The 16,322-nt window shown below is 42.2% G+C and overlaps 1 protein-coding gene across 5 annotated transcripts in view; it reads left to right on the forward strand.

The window, feature by feature from the left end:
• Positions 1-16,322, forward strand: part of LOC135202139 (secernin-3-like) — a 63,989-nt gene that overhangs the window by 6,135 nt on the left and 41,532 nt on the right. For 4 of the 5 annotated variants that reach the window (XM_064231411.1, XM_064231418.1, XM_064231391.1 and 1 more), the window contains exons 3-5: positions 133-320; positions 705-904; positions 1,543-1,743. In XM_064231411.1, coding sequence (XP_064087481.1) covers positions 133-320; positions 705-904; positions 1,543-1,743 — 589 coding nt within the window. Of the gene's footprint in view, positions 1-132; positions 321-704; positions 905-1,542; positions 1,744-9,528; positions 9,624-16,322 lie in introns of all 5 variants that reach the window. The other variant, XM_064231398.1, reaches the window with a different exon arrangement.

Raw genomic sequence — 16,322 nt, forward strand, 5'->3', positions numbered from 1 at the left:
TCTGCCAAAAGTACAATGATGTGAACTGTCTCAGAGATCTTTTTGAATTTTTGTCGTTCACTTCTTGTAATATCTAAAAAATTGATGTAATTTTCAACCGTTCACAGATGATATTCTTCTCTTTTTTTTCAGTGTACCTATATAGAGATTGACCAGGTAGGACATACACATGCAGTTATCTTAAGTAAGCCATCATGGATGTGGGGCGCTGAGATGGGTGCTAATGAACACAATGTTTGCATTGGTAACGAAGCAGTTTGGACCAAGTTGGAGAGCAATGAAGATAGCACTGAAAGACTATTAGGAATGGATCTTGTGAGGTGAGTATGCCATGTTTGGGCTTTTGTTGTTTTGGCCTTGTTGCTTTGTATTCAGATCCTACAAGTGTTAGAAAGTTGTGGATATAAATGTCAAGTGAAGAGGAGATAAGATACAAGTATAATGTCCTTGAAGTCAAACATCATGAAATATATGTAAATAGTACACATGTATGTAGTAGGTATATACATCCCAAGGTGATGCATAGCGTTTTGCTGAAGATATTATTGTTGTCATTTTTAATTATTAAATTTTAATTATTGAATTTTAAATTATTAAATTTTTAATTATAAAGTACTGTATTTCAACAAAACAAGTGAGTTACATAGACCCCTACGGCTTGCACTAAAATATTTTGATCTTAAATGAGTTTTCTTCAATTCCAGATTGGGTTTGGAGAGAAGTAGCACGGCAGAAATGGCTGTGGATGTCATTACATCACTGTTGCAAGAGCACGGTCAGGGTGGCCCTTGCTCTGACACTGAAACTAGCCTTATATACCACAATAGTTTTCTAATCTGTGACCCTCAGGAAGCATGGATCTTGGAGACTGCTGGGAAACACTGGGCTGCGGAACAAATAAAATGTGAGCATTTTAGAGTACCTCTGAGAATTTGTAGCAGGAATCAGTTGTGATTAATATTTATCTTGGATTCTATAAGTTTTTGACAAGGGTGATTTAGAGATGTGATGAGGGTATTTTATAATTGGGATTAGAGAATCACTAGCCCAGAGTAAAAGAGGTATTCTGATGGATCTCTATACATTCTCCATCTGTTTCCATCATCAGTTTTGCCCTGTCTTGAACAGCACTTACATTAGGGATTCATATCCATTGTTTTCCTAATTTTTTGTGTGATTGTGATGGCATAATTACTGTTTTCATTTTGGCAAAATCCAGCGTTATCACTTATCACCAGATTTTACAAAGGAAATTTATGCTTTCTTGGATCATTTACAGGCCCCTCTCCTTAACTGGAGCATTTTAGAGCATTTTTCTATCATTCAGAAAATGTAGACTCATTTTGATTTATTCCACATTTAGTAAATTAGTTCTTTGTGTCTTAAAATTTCCTGATGTAGAAACTAATGAAATGTGATTATCATATTTTTCAGCTGGTTATAGAAATACTATTAGCAATTCTACATTTAGTAAATTAATTCTTTATTTCTTAAAATTTCCTGTTATAGAAACTAATGAAATGTGATTATCATATTTTTCAGCTGGTTATAGAAATATTAGCAATGCATTAAGTATTGGTACAAAAATAGACAAGATGAGTGATGGCTTGAAAGAACTTGCTCAAGAGAAAGGATGGTGGGATGGCACTGGTGATTTCCACTTTGCCAGAGCTTATGGTGCTTCTGAGGCTAATGGTCGAAAGGAAGGGGGTGAGAAATTACTGTCAAAGTTTTCTGAAGGAGGTAAGAACGTCAAATACCTATTCTCAGTTTGTATATTTTTACTAATTTATAAATGTACAGAGGGTCATTTGAATGCATCCATATGGAAATGGTATTCTTTTGTAGTACTATATTATTATATATATATATATATATATTATATATATATATATATATATACTATATATATATTATACGTATATATACGTATATATATATAGCCGAATTATTTTTAATGATTTTAGCAATGGAAAGCAGCTTCAATTAGTAGTTCAGTGTTTATCATTGGTGGTAACAGTACAGGAAAACAAAATAGCTAATTTTGTATGACTTACCCAGTAATTACATGCTATAGTTTTCCATGTACAGCAGCCTAAATTCAAATTTCTTGGGTAGCACTAAAGTTGCTCAATGTAGGTACACAGTGCCACCCCTTACAGGCCTGGGCTGGTACTTCCACCTGCAGGCGAGAAGGAGCCGACGAGAGAAATCTGCTTCCTCCAAAGAGGGAAGCAGATCCCAAGAAGATTCGTGTCGAGACTTCTTAGGAGGAGAGGCGACCTCCTTCTTCTTAGGCTGAGAGGCCTTGGATGGAGGAGGGAGTGAGGCAGCAGGCAACGAGGAGGAGGAGGACGAAGACAATGATGGCACTCCACGGGACCTCTTCTTCAACTTCTTCTTTATTACCTTCTTAAGGATTTCAGTGTAGTCTTTAATCCAGGAGGGTGGTTGTGAATCAGGAATAGGGACCGCCTGGATAACAGGGGGTGGAAAAACCACAGGTATAGGTAGAGGCTCCACCCTTGCCAGTGCTTCAGCATGAGCAAAAAGGCCCTCCGGAACAGCAGACAAAGTGATGATGGTCAGGGGCGTCATAAAGCCTGGTGGGGAAATGCCATGACAATGGTGCTGGAAGGTGCACAGCAGTGCCTGTCACCACTGATGGATTTGTACTAGTCAGATGGTGACAGTACATCAGATGCAGGGACCTTGGCAACACAGTAGTGGTGACTGAGGTGGTGGTGTGGGTCTCCACTACATGAGTCGTAACAGGGGCAGCCAGGTGCGACAGCAGCGCCTGCAATGACAGGGTTCCTGCTCAGCCCAGAGAATGCCACGCCGCCACAAGATCCAACAGCTGCTCCTCCATCAAACCTGAAGAAGGAAAATTCAGATTAGATGAGGGGGACCCTCGTCGCCCAGATGGGAACTCAACTCCCTCAGAGTGACCCAAGGCCTCTTCCGTACCAAAAACATCTTGAACTCCCATCTCTCCTCCATTCTCATTGCTCAATGAAGAGGACAAAGAGGAGGCCTCCTCCATTGAAGAGGGAGCAAGGTTGGGGAGCTTGTTGGGAGAAAAAAAAAGATGATGAGGGGTCCGGCACCAAGAGGGTCGTCGGAGGCATGTACCCCTCCGACAGCATCTTGGTACTCTTCTTCCAATATCATTTCCTCCCCTCAAACTTCACCTATTGCACAGGGAACCAAGAAACACACTCGTTGCAAGTCAATACGGGATGCAATCCTCCCCTCTGTAAGAAGTGCAGAGAGTATGAGGATCGACATCCACAGTTGATCGCCAGTTACGTATTGCATTTCTAACCTCCCTTCCAGGGCACGCGCTTGGGGAGGGAGGGATTAGAAGCCATCTCAAGATAATCATGGGTTTGCATGTTGAAAATTGGATGCAAACAACAGCAAACACACTCAAGGTATTGATGCACACTGAAAACAAGGAAAAATCTCACTGTGATACACAAGTAAGGAAAAGCTAGCAACAGTTGAGCAGAGAGCGATGTAATTCACGTCCAAACCTGACGGCAAGCCGAAAGCAAAGTGGTATGTGTACCCGGTGGGAGGGGCTGTCCCCCCCGGGCAGTAGTTCAACTACCGAACTGCTTTGCTATAAAAGTCTAGCAGCAGTCGTTTCTAGATTTGCTGAAGGAATTCCTAATGTAAAGGACCAAAGGTTTGTATAGTTAGAGTATAGTTAGGAAAAATACAATTTACTTAAGATAATTGTGATACATATTAGGAATGTTTTGGCTAGTCACCTCATTCTGTTTTCTTCCATGCTCAAGTAACCATCAAGTGCTTATAGCAGATGGATTTTGGTGGTATTACACAACCACTGGAACACACATTTAATAGCCTTCGAGCAGAGTGAGTCTTGTCTTTTGTTTATTTGTTGTTACTTTAATTCAGAAATAAAAAGTATTTGTTAATCTATAACTGATTGATTATTTTTCATGAAAGTAAGGAATAGCGAGATTACAAAAAATCAGTGAGGTGTCAACCACTAGCCACCTCCCGCCACCAGGTGCACAAGAGTGCCCGCCACCTACTTCCATCTGCCTCCAGCCTCCCACCTCTCATGCTCAACACTGCCCAGTGCCAGGTCATGTCCACTTGGTGCTAGATCTCTCCTACTACTAGCCCACCTATTTTATTCATTTGCTCTTATGCTTGGCTCCTTTGGTTCCTTTCCATGCCTTTGCCAGCTTTTTATTTCAGTTATTATGAATTTATCCTTGTAACAGTGAAGTTTTATGCAATGAAGGAAGTGGCTACCTATACCTCAGTGCTCTTAGACGAAAGTCACTGTCCTAGTCCCCCACACTAGGGAGAAGATATACTGGAGGTCCAAGGGAGGTCAGGGGGTTTACATACAGGTAGTTTCCCCCTCAGTCAAGCCTGTTGCCGGTCCCAGGTATTGACAGAGAGTCACTGGAAAGGCATCTTACTGGATGTGTGGTGGAGGAGGTGACTATGTGGCCCCTCGGATCTCCTCGACCTAAAGTCACTGACCTGTTCATCCGCTCAGGGGAGAAGACTATACATACGGGCAGTCGAAGGGAGTCGGAGGCAGTTACTCCTGATAGTTGCCCTCATCAGTTGAACCTGTAGCCTATTCCCAGGTTTCAGCATCAACCACAGACAACCACTGAAAATGCATCTTGATGGAAGTGTAGTGAGGAGTGGGCTATCTGGCCCCTCAGATCTCCTGGACCTTAAGTCACTGTCCTGCTCCTCCATACCAGGGAGAAGACATACTGGCAGTCAAAGCGAGTCTGAGGGGGTTGCCCATGATAGTTGCCCTTCAGTCGAACCTCTTGTGCATTCACAGGTTTCAACTGAACGCCACTGGAAAGGTGTCTTAGTGAGTGTTGCTCAATTGTGGATGGATTCAGAAGAGTAGTCTCCTGACAAAAAATGCAGCACACACGGAGTATTTGTCTTGGGACAGTCGGGAATTGTTAGTTTCTTTTTAATATCTTGTGCTACAATTACATGTTTGAAGCATCGTGAGTGACATCTTCCTTCCTATCAGTTGCTGGCTACCTAAAGTGAGTCTCGGCATTAGAGGTAGAGTGTTCAGTGCCAACTGTGACTTATCCTAAGACATATGGTTAAGAGGATTTGTCTTTAGCTCCACTTCGTCAGTAACTTCACGATCTGATGGGTTTTCTTAAGAAGGCTACTGCTCCTAAAGGTGGAGATATCGCCTTGCTCACCCGTGTCATCTGATGAAGAGGAAGTGGATCACAACTCAGCTCCTGTGTCAGCATATTCGAGCCTTCTCAAGTACTTTTTGTCCCGGCACTCATCAAGACAGCACCAGTTCTTTGATGAGCACCAGGTGTTGGCGCCTAGGCGCTCAGACCTCTCTCGTAATGGACATTTTCCACACCTCACATGGCTCCAATTGATGGTAGTTTAGCGCCAGGTGTTGGACACCCAGTGCCACTGTCTCCTCATCCATCTTCGTTGATACAAGAGGATCCTTCGCTAGCCTCTATTTTCCACCACTTGGAGGATTGAATGGGCTACCTTTAAAGGAAGACGTCTGTTGCCAAGAGTGGAGATCACTCTTTGTCATCTCTTCTGATGGTGAAGATCCAGGCCATGACACACTCCTGCCTCTTCATATTCTAGCTTTATGAGGTTTCTTTTTAGCAAACTTCGTGGACTTCTTTGTAACAGTGCCTCCCAGTTCGCCTGCTTCCACTTTCCTCATGAGGAAACTTCCTTCTGATTCTTGCCTTCCCAAGTTAGTGCTGTCCTCTTCCTAGAAGAGAGCCCTGCATGAGGTAGAGGAATGGTTGGGAGTCAAAAGGGATCAAGTTAAAGCTTCTTACACTTTTCATCCATATAAGCTGCTGATAAGAGGTATTGCTTTTATTCCACCAAGGAGGCTCCTTCCTTGGGAGTGTCTGCTTCCTCCCAGGGGGACTTCTCCAGCTTGTCAACACAACTCGTGCTGCCTTTTCTTCATCTAAGGTTTTCTTCTCTTCACCTGAGATGGATCACATCATGAGGAATATTTTTAAAATGTTGGAAATATTCAGTGCCCTAGACTGAATAGTTGTTGCTTCAGCCAGGAAGATTGAGGACTGCCAGGTACTTGCAGAGGACCTCTCTTCAGACTGGTTAGGTGTTTTTTCATGCGCATATAAGGCGGCTAAAGACAGTTTTGGTCAGCTAGCCTAGCTTTTTGCCATGGGGATCCCCAAAAAAGTGAGAGCTTTGGTGTTCCTTCACCATTAAAGGGATGGCAGTTACTCGGAAGTAGGCCCTCGTCCTTCGATAAATCACACTTGTTCCCTCAAGACATTGTGAAGGAGGTTCTGTCTGCCTTACAGAAGAAATCTATGCATGACTTGCTAACTCAGTTGATTAAGCATCCAAGGTGGCTTCTGCTGCTCCTGCCAAGGTTATTCACCTCTGCAACACCCCTTTCGAGGAGGAAAGTCATGTCCTCAAGAGAAGCCCTGCTACAACCTTTGACCTTCTTCGAAGTCCTTTAATAAGTCTTCCACCAAGACTTCTTCCAAGTGAGTCTCCTAGCTCCAGTTAGTGCCAGACTGCACCTATTTTGGGAGGAATGGAGTCACAGGGGGCAGAACCTTGGGTGGTTCAGGTTCTTCAAAAAGGCTACTCCATTTCTTTCAAGGAAAGAACCACCTTTCCAAGTCTCCCATCACCTTGGCGACTTACTCTGCTGGATCATAGAGGTTTTTTGGCTCCAGCAGTAGTACAATCTCTGATCAAGAAAGTACAAGGTCCCATCTAAGACCTGGATCCAGTCTTTCTCCTTTAGATCATTACAGTCTTCCTTGACTTCCAGGAGCACTCAACATCTCTGTTTCCTGCTTGCCTGATGCCCAGCTCTTCTGGTGCCAAATCATGCTCGTAGTGTCAGCCAGCTCCCAAGCTCTTAACTTGCCTGGCAGCTGGCACCAGCTCATGCTCCAAGTGTCCACCAGCTCCCGAATGCCTAGCTCACCTGGCGCCAAGCTCCTCTGCCACCAAATCATATTCCAAGTGTCCGCCAGCTTCTGAGTCCCTAGCTCGCCAGGCACTTAGCTCATCTAGTGCCAGCTATATTCTGCCTCTAGCTTTTTCTACAAGTGCCCAGTAGTGCTCCCCAGCTCAGAAGTAGTATAGAGAGCTCTCTGCCCTGTTGGAGTTTTTCTGGAATTCCCTGTGTTGAACAGGAATCAGAGGACCATCCATAACCTATGGCAAGAACCTGTCACTGCCTCTGTCTAAACGTGTTTTCTTCCATTTTATTTGGACTTCATTTTTGAGAAACAGTCAGTGTTGTGGAGTGCTTTTTTCCTACTTTAAAACGAAGCTTAAGTACGTCAGAACAGCCTTTACCTCCTTAATTTTAAGATGCTAAATGCTCTATACATCCATTCGATTATTGACCTAACAGAAGCATAAGCGATCATTGCTTCTTTTTTTATGAAAGGTTTAAACAATGTCAGAATTTTTCAATACTCAAGACCGTTTTTAGTGACTGGCATGACATCGCAGAAGGAAACACAAGATGTTTTTCTATTATCGCTTCACCTTTTTAGTAATATGCTGAGTTTGGAGAGCCAGGGGTACAATGTACCTGAAGCACCAACCACTTTCAGTGGATGGGTCATGACTTTATTTCAGTTAGGTGTCAATGATTTCTGGTTGTTTTTATCTTGGTGCTTTACCCCGGGCAAGGGCAGGCACCTACAATGTTTTTCTAGCCATCAGAGCACTTCCCTTGCTGTAAAGTTCCTCCTAAGTAGGAGGTGACCCTTGGCTATATACTGCCACGCCACTACAAGTTCAGATGAGCACCAACCAAGGGCAGAATCCATCTGAAGTAGCTCTCTGAACTGATAGGAAACGACAAGCATTTTTTCAATGCTAGCAACTTTTCTATTTCAAATTAATCACATAGCTTAATATTTTGGAGTAGAATATGTCCATGATCCCACCTCCTTTCAATTTGGAATCATCTATGTAAATACTGGGTAAGTCACTTAAACAAAAATGCATAATGTCCTCTGATGGAGATTATGCATAAAACAGAATGAGGTGATTTGCTAAGTCGTTCCTAATACTATTGCCAGTAGGGGGCGGCGTTGTATACCTTCACTGAACAATCAAAGCGCTTCCTGCGAAATTTTAATGTAGACTGCTGCACATGGAAAACTGTAGCTATGAAATTACTAGGTAAGTATATACAAAACTTTATTTTGTCATAAAATTGTAATTTTTTTAACAAATCCTGTTAACCTCAGCATGAACAATAGGGAACACTTGCCTTAGCATTAATTTGTAATACTTATATTGTACATGCCATTGTTTTTGAGGCAACTTCATTGGTTGCAGGGTATATTGGATTAGATTCACTAACATTATGGGTGAACTTAAAGTATGCAAATCTGGTATAACAAAAAAATCCTTCCAAGCTTCATGTTAGAATAATTTATGAAAATTTTTTATGTGCTCTCTCTCTCTCTCTCTCTCTCTCTCTCTTCTCCTCCTTCTCGCTCTCTCTCGTCTCTCTCTTAATCTTTGTCTCTCTCTCTCTCTCTCTCTCTCTCTCTCTCTCTCTCTCTCACATTGCGTATGGCTTGATGGTTCATGTATCCTAGCCATACTTATAGTTACTGTTTACATCTGTAAGACCCATCATCTTTAATAAGTAACACTGTGCTTGATAAATTTTATGATAAGCTAAAATAAATTAAACCCACTTTTGGGTTTTGGAATTATTAAAACAAAGGATTTCCACTTACAGCAGTAGAAAGTAAAAGTATTTAAAATTCTATGATCAGTTTAACACTCCAAAACCATCAATAAATTCTTAGGTATTATTAACCGCCTGCCTAATATTCATTTATATATAAATATATATCTAGGAGGTTCTAATGGGAAGTTCTTAAAATGCTTACTGCATGGAATTTGACTGTATGGGGTAGTGCCATTTAGATTTTCTTTCCATTTTACTTTCCACCTTCCTAACAACTACAGTAGTTTATAGTTTCAAGTTACACCTTTCAAGCCTTTCCACTCGATTTTCCTTTCAGCGCTGGATGACGTCATAGGTCCCAGTGCTTGGCCTTTTGCCGAAATTCTACATTCCATTCCATGGAAAATGAGATTATTGAGGGAGCAGATATGTGAATCAGAAAATCTTAATAAAAAGTACAAAAGTATTATATTATTCTGTATAATGACTATCACTATACGTAAGTGTATTTTACAACTCACAGGGCATAATCTTTCTTATTACTGTATTATCATTGCATTAATAGAGAATACTGTACTAGTATTAGTAAAGCATAAATGAGATGGATTATTGGATTGGAGATGCCAAGAATACCATAAGGTTTTAAATGAAGTCATAATCATTGTGTATTCTTAAACTTGCCTCCATACTGACAGCATCCTGAGTTAAACAGAAATAAATGGGACAAGTCAGAAGTGGAAAATTTTAATTAGTTTTAATAAATTATACTTTTTCAGGAAAGTTTGGTTTGGAGTCTATGTTCAGTGTTTTAAGAGATGAGGAGTCAGGAATTTGCATGTGTTATGGTTCGTTTGTCAGCACTTCTTCACAGGTAGCTCAGTTCTTAATAGTTTTGGAACTAACAAAATAAGAGGCCGAGTAATCTGGTGGTGTATGTCTACCCAAGAGTTGTGCTGTACAGTACTGCCTTTTATTAGTAATACCTTTTATTAAAGTTGTACAGTTGTGTGTAGAGGTGTTTTCATAAGGTAAAATCCCAGATTTTTACATCCTATTTTGATGTATAAAAAAACAAAGGAAAATTTGATGCACTCTTATTCTTCATCCCCAAGTACACTACCTTGTGCAGTACTACTTCACACAGAAACTCAGCTATGTTTTGTTAGTTGACCAAGTCCTCATACTGAACCACAAAAACTCACAATTGAATATTACCTATTAAGAGGACTCCAAGTATAACATCTTTTAGAGATATAAAACTAAATGACAATAATGACAGTGACTTTTAAAAGTACAGTAGTATAAATGAAATTAATAATTAGTTCACTGCTCTTGTACAGTTTTTAGTGAAGATGGACTTCATATTTACCTGGGACACAAAATTGATTGTACAGTATGTGAATGCTTTTTAACGCTTTCACAGTTGTCTGTCTCATATTTTTTCCTCTGTTACAAGACAGCTTTCCCAAATTCTACATATTATTTCTTCAGTTACAAGACAGCTCTATTGGCTTTCAAAATAACTTTATAGTTTTTGTGACCATGAGGGTGTTCTGGAATGTGAACATGAACATATTTTTGGAAAACTTTTGGTTTCTATAATTATTTCTTGTGTCAGTATGCGCAGTATACTGAATTTTGCAGATATGTAGGTGATGTTTTAAAAATTAAGACACCTAGAATGTACATGTAATTTCTTAGGAAGAAGTGGAATGTAAGGATTATTATTTTTTCATGCACATCTTATTTCACAAAATATGGGTATTTACTTAATTTCTAGATGTAGGTTTTGTTGATAATACATATGTAAGCTTTTTTATTCTTGTTTAAATTACATGTACGTATACATATACGTATACTTATTTTAATTGAAGTATCTATTATTTGGGATGAATCTTACCTACTGTTGAAGTTAACTTATATCCACGCTGATAGACGAGTTGGCATTCAAACAAAAGATCACATGGCTACCTGGATACTGTCTAGTACACCTGTTCTCCACCAGGTGTTTTTTATCAATGTTATAGCTCTCATCAGAATTCTCCTTGCTGCCATTGTGTATTGGTGTGTTTTGGTATTTCATGGCTGTTTGCTACTACCATGGTATGTACTGTACAGTGGTCCCCCCGTGTTTGCGGGGGGATGCGCACCAGAACACACACACACACACCCCCCCCCCCCCCTGTCAGATTCTTTATTTACTGAATATTAAGTACAATGTTGTAAAAAAACTGGAGTAATATTTTAAATTAGGGATTTAATCAAAATTATCTGTAATAATTAAACATATATTCTGCTATATTACTAATCATATGATAAACTTGAACACAATCTTCACTTGCATGAAGTCATGAATGGTTGGTTCTAGCTATGCAGATGGGGAGTAGTTCCTCAGGTTCATACATACACAGACACCTAAGAGCTGCAATAGCGAGAGAAAGATACAACACTACCTAGCTCTCAAGACCCAGCCTTCAGGAAATTTTATTCCTGCACAAAATGTACTTAATGAAACTTTAAATATGAAAACCACACTTCAGCCGTAGGTACAAGTATAAAAATTTAAATCCCTAAACAACTGTAAATTAAGCACTAGCATGGTGAACACAAAACAAATTTCAGAATAGCACTAAGTACATGCGTTAGTGAGCTTGAATACAGTGGTCCTCCCTTATTCGCGGGGATGCGTACCAGACCCCCCCGGAATAGTTAGAACCCACAAATAGTTGTAACCCCTATAAAATGCTTAAAATGGCCTATTTTGTTAGGTAAAACTCAAGAAAACTCCACTAAAAATGTTTATACCTGGTTTTCTTAATAGCTTTATTACAAAAAGTGCATTTTATGATGAATTTGATAAAAAAAAACTAGGAATTTGTGGATATTTCTCATAAAAAAATATCGCAAATAGGCAAATTTCCCATGAATAATGGGAGGATATGTTCCAGAGAGAAATCCGTGAATGCGTGAATCCGCAAATCCGGGAGAAAGCGAATACAGGGTCCCTACTGTATATGATAAGTTTTAAGTTTCCAGTTACAATTAAAGTGAGGACAGAGAATGCAGCACATTATTTACCCAAGATAAACAATTGCTAAGCTCACTACGGAATTCACCTTGGAATTAAACTGATAATGAGGGAACCCACCGGCAGTTGAAGATCTCCGCTGTATTGAAAGTTTCATGTTTGAAGAGGTGGCGATGATGTAGATTTGCTGAGCTATCATAGGAGCACTCCAAGGATGACATTTGGAAGAGAACTAGGTCAGTTCTTGGGGTGCCGTGGGTATGCCCTCTGTCATCTGCCTCTCGGTTCATGGTCTCGTATAATGCTTTAGCCAGAAGACTGTATTGGTAAGCAATAATCTTTGCTATGCATGCGACTTCTGCAGTCATCAGCACCTAGTATGAGTTTGTTAACACTGATAGGACTAGTCATATTAGGTATAGACAGTTTTATTAAAAATAATGTTTTACATGCTTTATCATCTTCTATCAGCAAATCTCTTACTTCTTCATTGATTAATGTTTCTCTTTCCAAATCTACCATGGTTATAGTATCTTTTGTTGTTTCTGAGCTAGATATTATTCTAGCTACATAGCTTTCTAAAGATGTGTCGTATGGGAATGCTCTCAAGTCTGTTGACTCGCTTTCTGACGAGGGTTCTCTCTGGATCCTTCCTACTCCCAGCCAAGTTGCCCCTTATGTTTGCCACTCCCCTTAGCCATCTCCTACTGCTTCACCAGTAGAGTCAGCATGGGGGGTGGAGGCTCAGTATGACTTCACTGGCGGTCATGTAGGGCATCTAAAAGACAGCCTTCTTCCACAGAAATGGCTAATGGATCTCTTGTATGCTCTCACAAGCTGTCTATAGACACGGACTGTTGCACAGGGTTCTCTGGAATCCCTTGTCATGGTAACATGAGTACATAGGGTTCTACAGTCCCCCGTATCACTGGAATCGGTTCTGGGAAGTCAGCCTCCCAGACCAGTAAAGAACCTTCCCCAGCTGCATGGGGCTCCACAGACCCTCGTGTCACCAGTACCGGTTCCAGGAGGTCTCTTTACCTGGCTGGAAAAAGTTCTTTGACTGCCGCATTGGGTCCACATCGGTCAGGGTTCCTGCTCCACGGACCCAGGCCTGGTCCAGCAAAAGAGATAAGTACTGAGCGTACAGGTACTGCCTCACCCCCTGTACATTCCTACAAAGAAACATTGTCAGGGTCTTGGAAAGGTGAAGTTGGCCCACCGGTAAACTCACCTGGGACCTGTCACCCTCTACTTCTTGTGGGTATACCAGAAGCCAGGAGCTGGATAAGTCCAGGGTTCGGGACCGGGAACATTCACCTACCAATTCCAGCCCTTCCACTAAAGCTTACACTCGGGGTATGGCCCTCAGACTAGACCGGTCATATGCTCAAGTGGCAAAGAGGTTGCCAGGGGGTTCTGGCGAGTGTCCAGGAGGACCATGACCTGGAAGGGCTCAAGGGTCCTTTTCGCCAGGATGCAGGCACCTCTGAGGTACAGAGGATCTACGCTGAGATTGTTACTCGATTTGTCAGTACAACAGCATAGAGGAAGCGATCTTGGTTGTTCCCTTGGATCGTCCTTCAGCCCTTGAAGCGTTTTGGGGAGCCCGGAAGGAACCCAAAGCTTTGATGGGCTAGCCTTGGTTTGGACTTGCTGAAGATGTCTTGGACAAAGTGAATTCTCTTGTATCTGGGCAGGAGAACTCACTTTGGTGTAGCTGCTCATGCAAGACGCTTCCTCCTCCTCTCACTCACCAGAAGTAGTACAGTCAAACTCCTCCTGTTTGGGGTTCTGAATTTGTGGCTTCATCTATTCACAGATTTTTCTATGGAGTGTATATCCACATTATTCACGGAAAATGTACCTATTCACGGAATTTTACACAGAGAAATATTATATTGTATTTTCCTATTTTTGTGACCAAATACATTTTTCAAGTTAAAATTAAAATAAGCAGTTACAAGCATTTTTAGAGAGGTTTTTGTTGTTTGAACTATCAAAATAGTTAGTTATAAGTATTTTTAGAGGGTGTCAATTATTCACAGATTTTATTTATGTACTATAGCATTTTATGGTCTCCATCCTCTGCGAATCCTGGGGGTCGACTGTACTACATCCCATTGAAGAAACTATTGCCAACCAAACAGGTTGACCCGGATATAAGTTCGTCAGGGTCTGTCTATTGCTGGACCACCTCCATGCATAGGGAGTCTCTCTTGCAACAGGAAGCAGCAGCACTGGAATCAACTGCCTTGGCAGCAATCCAGCCAGTCTCTTGGATCAATCTCTGGTCTCTTTCAGTGGCCAAGATCGCTTCTTCTTCTCCCTTGAGTTCTGGTAGCTCCATAAAAGAACCAACATTCAAGAGACTGATGCTGACTGGAGGTAGGGCAATCTAACCAGGTTCCACTTCTCTCTTGTCTAGGTTCTACTTCTCTCTTGTCTAGAGAAGAAGTGGATGCCGCAGCAGACAGATTGAGGACAGAGAGCAATGACCATCTAGTTCATCAGGCAGTGGCTAAGGCTTCTGGGTCTTTGCATCCCACTGCAGCCCCAACCTTCTGTTCAGGCTGGCACTTCTTTGGGCCCTAGGAAGTCAGACTTCCTAAGGCCCTCATAAGAACACCCAGTCTTCTTCTACCCCATCGGGAAGGATGCAGCCACACCCCTTTCAGCCCCCTTCCCAACCTGGAAAAGAAGGCAGGGGTAAGAAGGGAGTAGGACACTATGAACAGCTGCTTTTGGTGGGAGGTTGTCTGTTGAGCCATTGGGTAACACAGCAGTGACATGAAGTGGAAACCTGGATAGTGAATGTCCTTTGGGTAGGATATCAACTCTCCATTGAGTTCCCATCACCAACCATCCAGTCCATCTCTGCACGTGCATTCTCGGCTCACTGAAGGATCTCACTCTGTGAGGGAGGTGAAGGCGATGCTGAGGAAAAGTGCTGTAGAAGTTGTGGCGGACCGGTCTCTGGGATTCTACAGCCATCTCTTTCTTGTAGAAAAAGTGACGGGTAGATGGAGACCAGTCATAGACCTCTCTCCCCAGAACAATTCATTCGCCGGACTTGGTTAAAGATGGAAATGGAACATTCTGTACTCATGGGCATCAGGGAGAATGACTTCATGCTTTTAGTGGACCTGAAGGACACCTATTTTCAAATACCCATCCATCAGTCCTCATGCGAGTAGCTCCGATTTATCCTTGGGGAGACAGTGTACCGGTTCAGGGGACTCTGTTTTGGGCTCTCAGCCGCTCCCCAGGTGTTCACATGAGTGTCCACCCTTGTGTCGACTTTGGCCCATTCACATGGGATACGTCTTCTGAGGTATCTCGACAATTGGCTAGTTTTGGTGAGCTCTCATTTGTAGTTGCTCCAGGACAGAGGTTAACTTTTCGATTTTTGTCACAACCTAGGGATTGTGATAAATTTCAATAAATTCAATCTCATACCCAAGCAGAAAATAGAGTATCTGGACATGATGATAGATATGGCAACAGTGAGAGTTTAGCCCTCGAACTCACATACCAGCAAGTTCAGAGCAACCAGCTTGGCAGTGGCAAGTCATTCTCGGTCTCCTGTCATCCTTGGAGAAGCTTCACCTTTGTTCATTTCAGTGGAGAATTAAGAAGGAGTTCTGGTCTCTGGCAAGGGCCTCCCCGTTCCTTCCTGTTCCTCTCTCGGACAAAGTGGGACAGGACTTCTGGTGACTAGACAACAGGAACCTCATACTATAATAGGAGAATCGCTAGACACTCCTCCTCTCAAGATGCTTTTGTTCCTGGATGCATCGAGTGGTGGATGGGCCACACACCTAGAACAGTTGCTGGTCACAGATGTGTTGAACTGGAACAACAGACACCTCCACATCAATATTCTGGAATTCAAGGCAGTTTTCTTAGCACTTCAAAAGTTTCAGGATTGAATGATGGGCACTCCATTGTGTACCAGCAATACCATGGTAGTGGCATATGTCAACAAGCAGGGGTTTATGGTGTCCCTTCAGCTCCACAGGTTGGCAGTGCAGGTGTACGAGTGGCAGACAAGCTCAGTTGTTAGGGTCAGGTGATATAGGAACAGAATGGTCCCTACACCCAGGCATTGTGGAGAGACTGTTCGACCTTTGGGGCCTTCCAGCGATAGACCTGTTTATGACCTGGCACAACATTTCGTACCCATGGGCAGCAGTAGAAGATGCCTTTCTGCACCCATTAGACAATCTCAAAGCTTACACTTTTCCACCATTCTACCAGATTCGTTGGGTGATCAGCAAGGTAATGATCAACCCGAATCTCAGGATGACCATGGTGGCTCCCAAATGGCCACATGCTGAATGTTATCAAGACCTGCCAGCTCTGCTTTCTGAGGTGCCGAGAGAAATACCCCCCTGGCACAACCTCTTAAACCACTGCACGTTGAGAGGTACCACCAGTCCGTGGAGTCTCTGTCTCTTCACAACTAGAGAATATCCAGTGACAGAGATGTTTAGAGACCGCTGGAAGTCCTCAGTGGCTGTGTACCAAGGGAAATGAGCC

The sequence above is a fragment of the Macrobrachium nipponense genome, chromosome 23, assembly GCF_015104395.2.
Source record: "Macrobrachium nipponense isolate FS-2020 chromosome 23, ASM1510439v2, whole genome shotgun sequence".
NCBI classification, from domain to species: Eukaryota; Metazoa; Arthropoda; class Malacostraca; order Decapoda; family Palaemonidae; genus Macrobrachium; species Macrobrachium nipponense.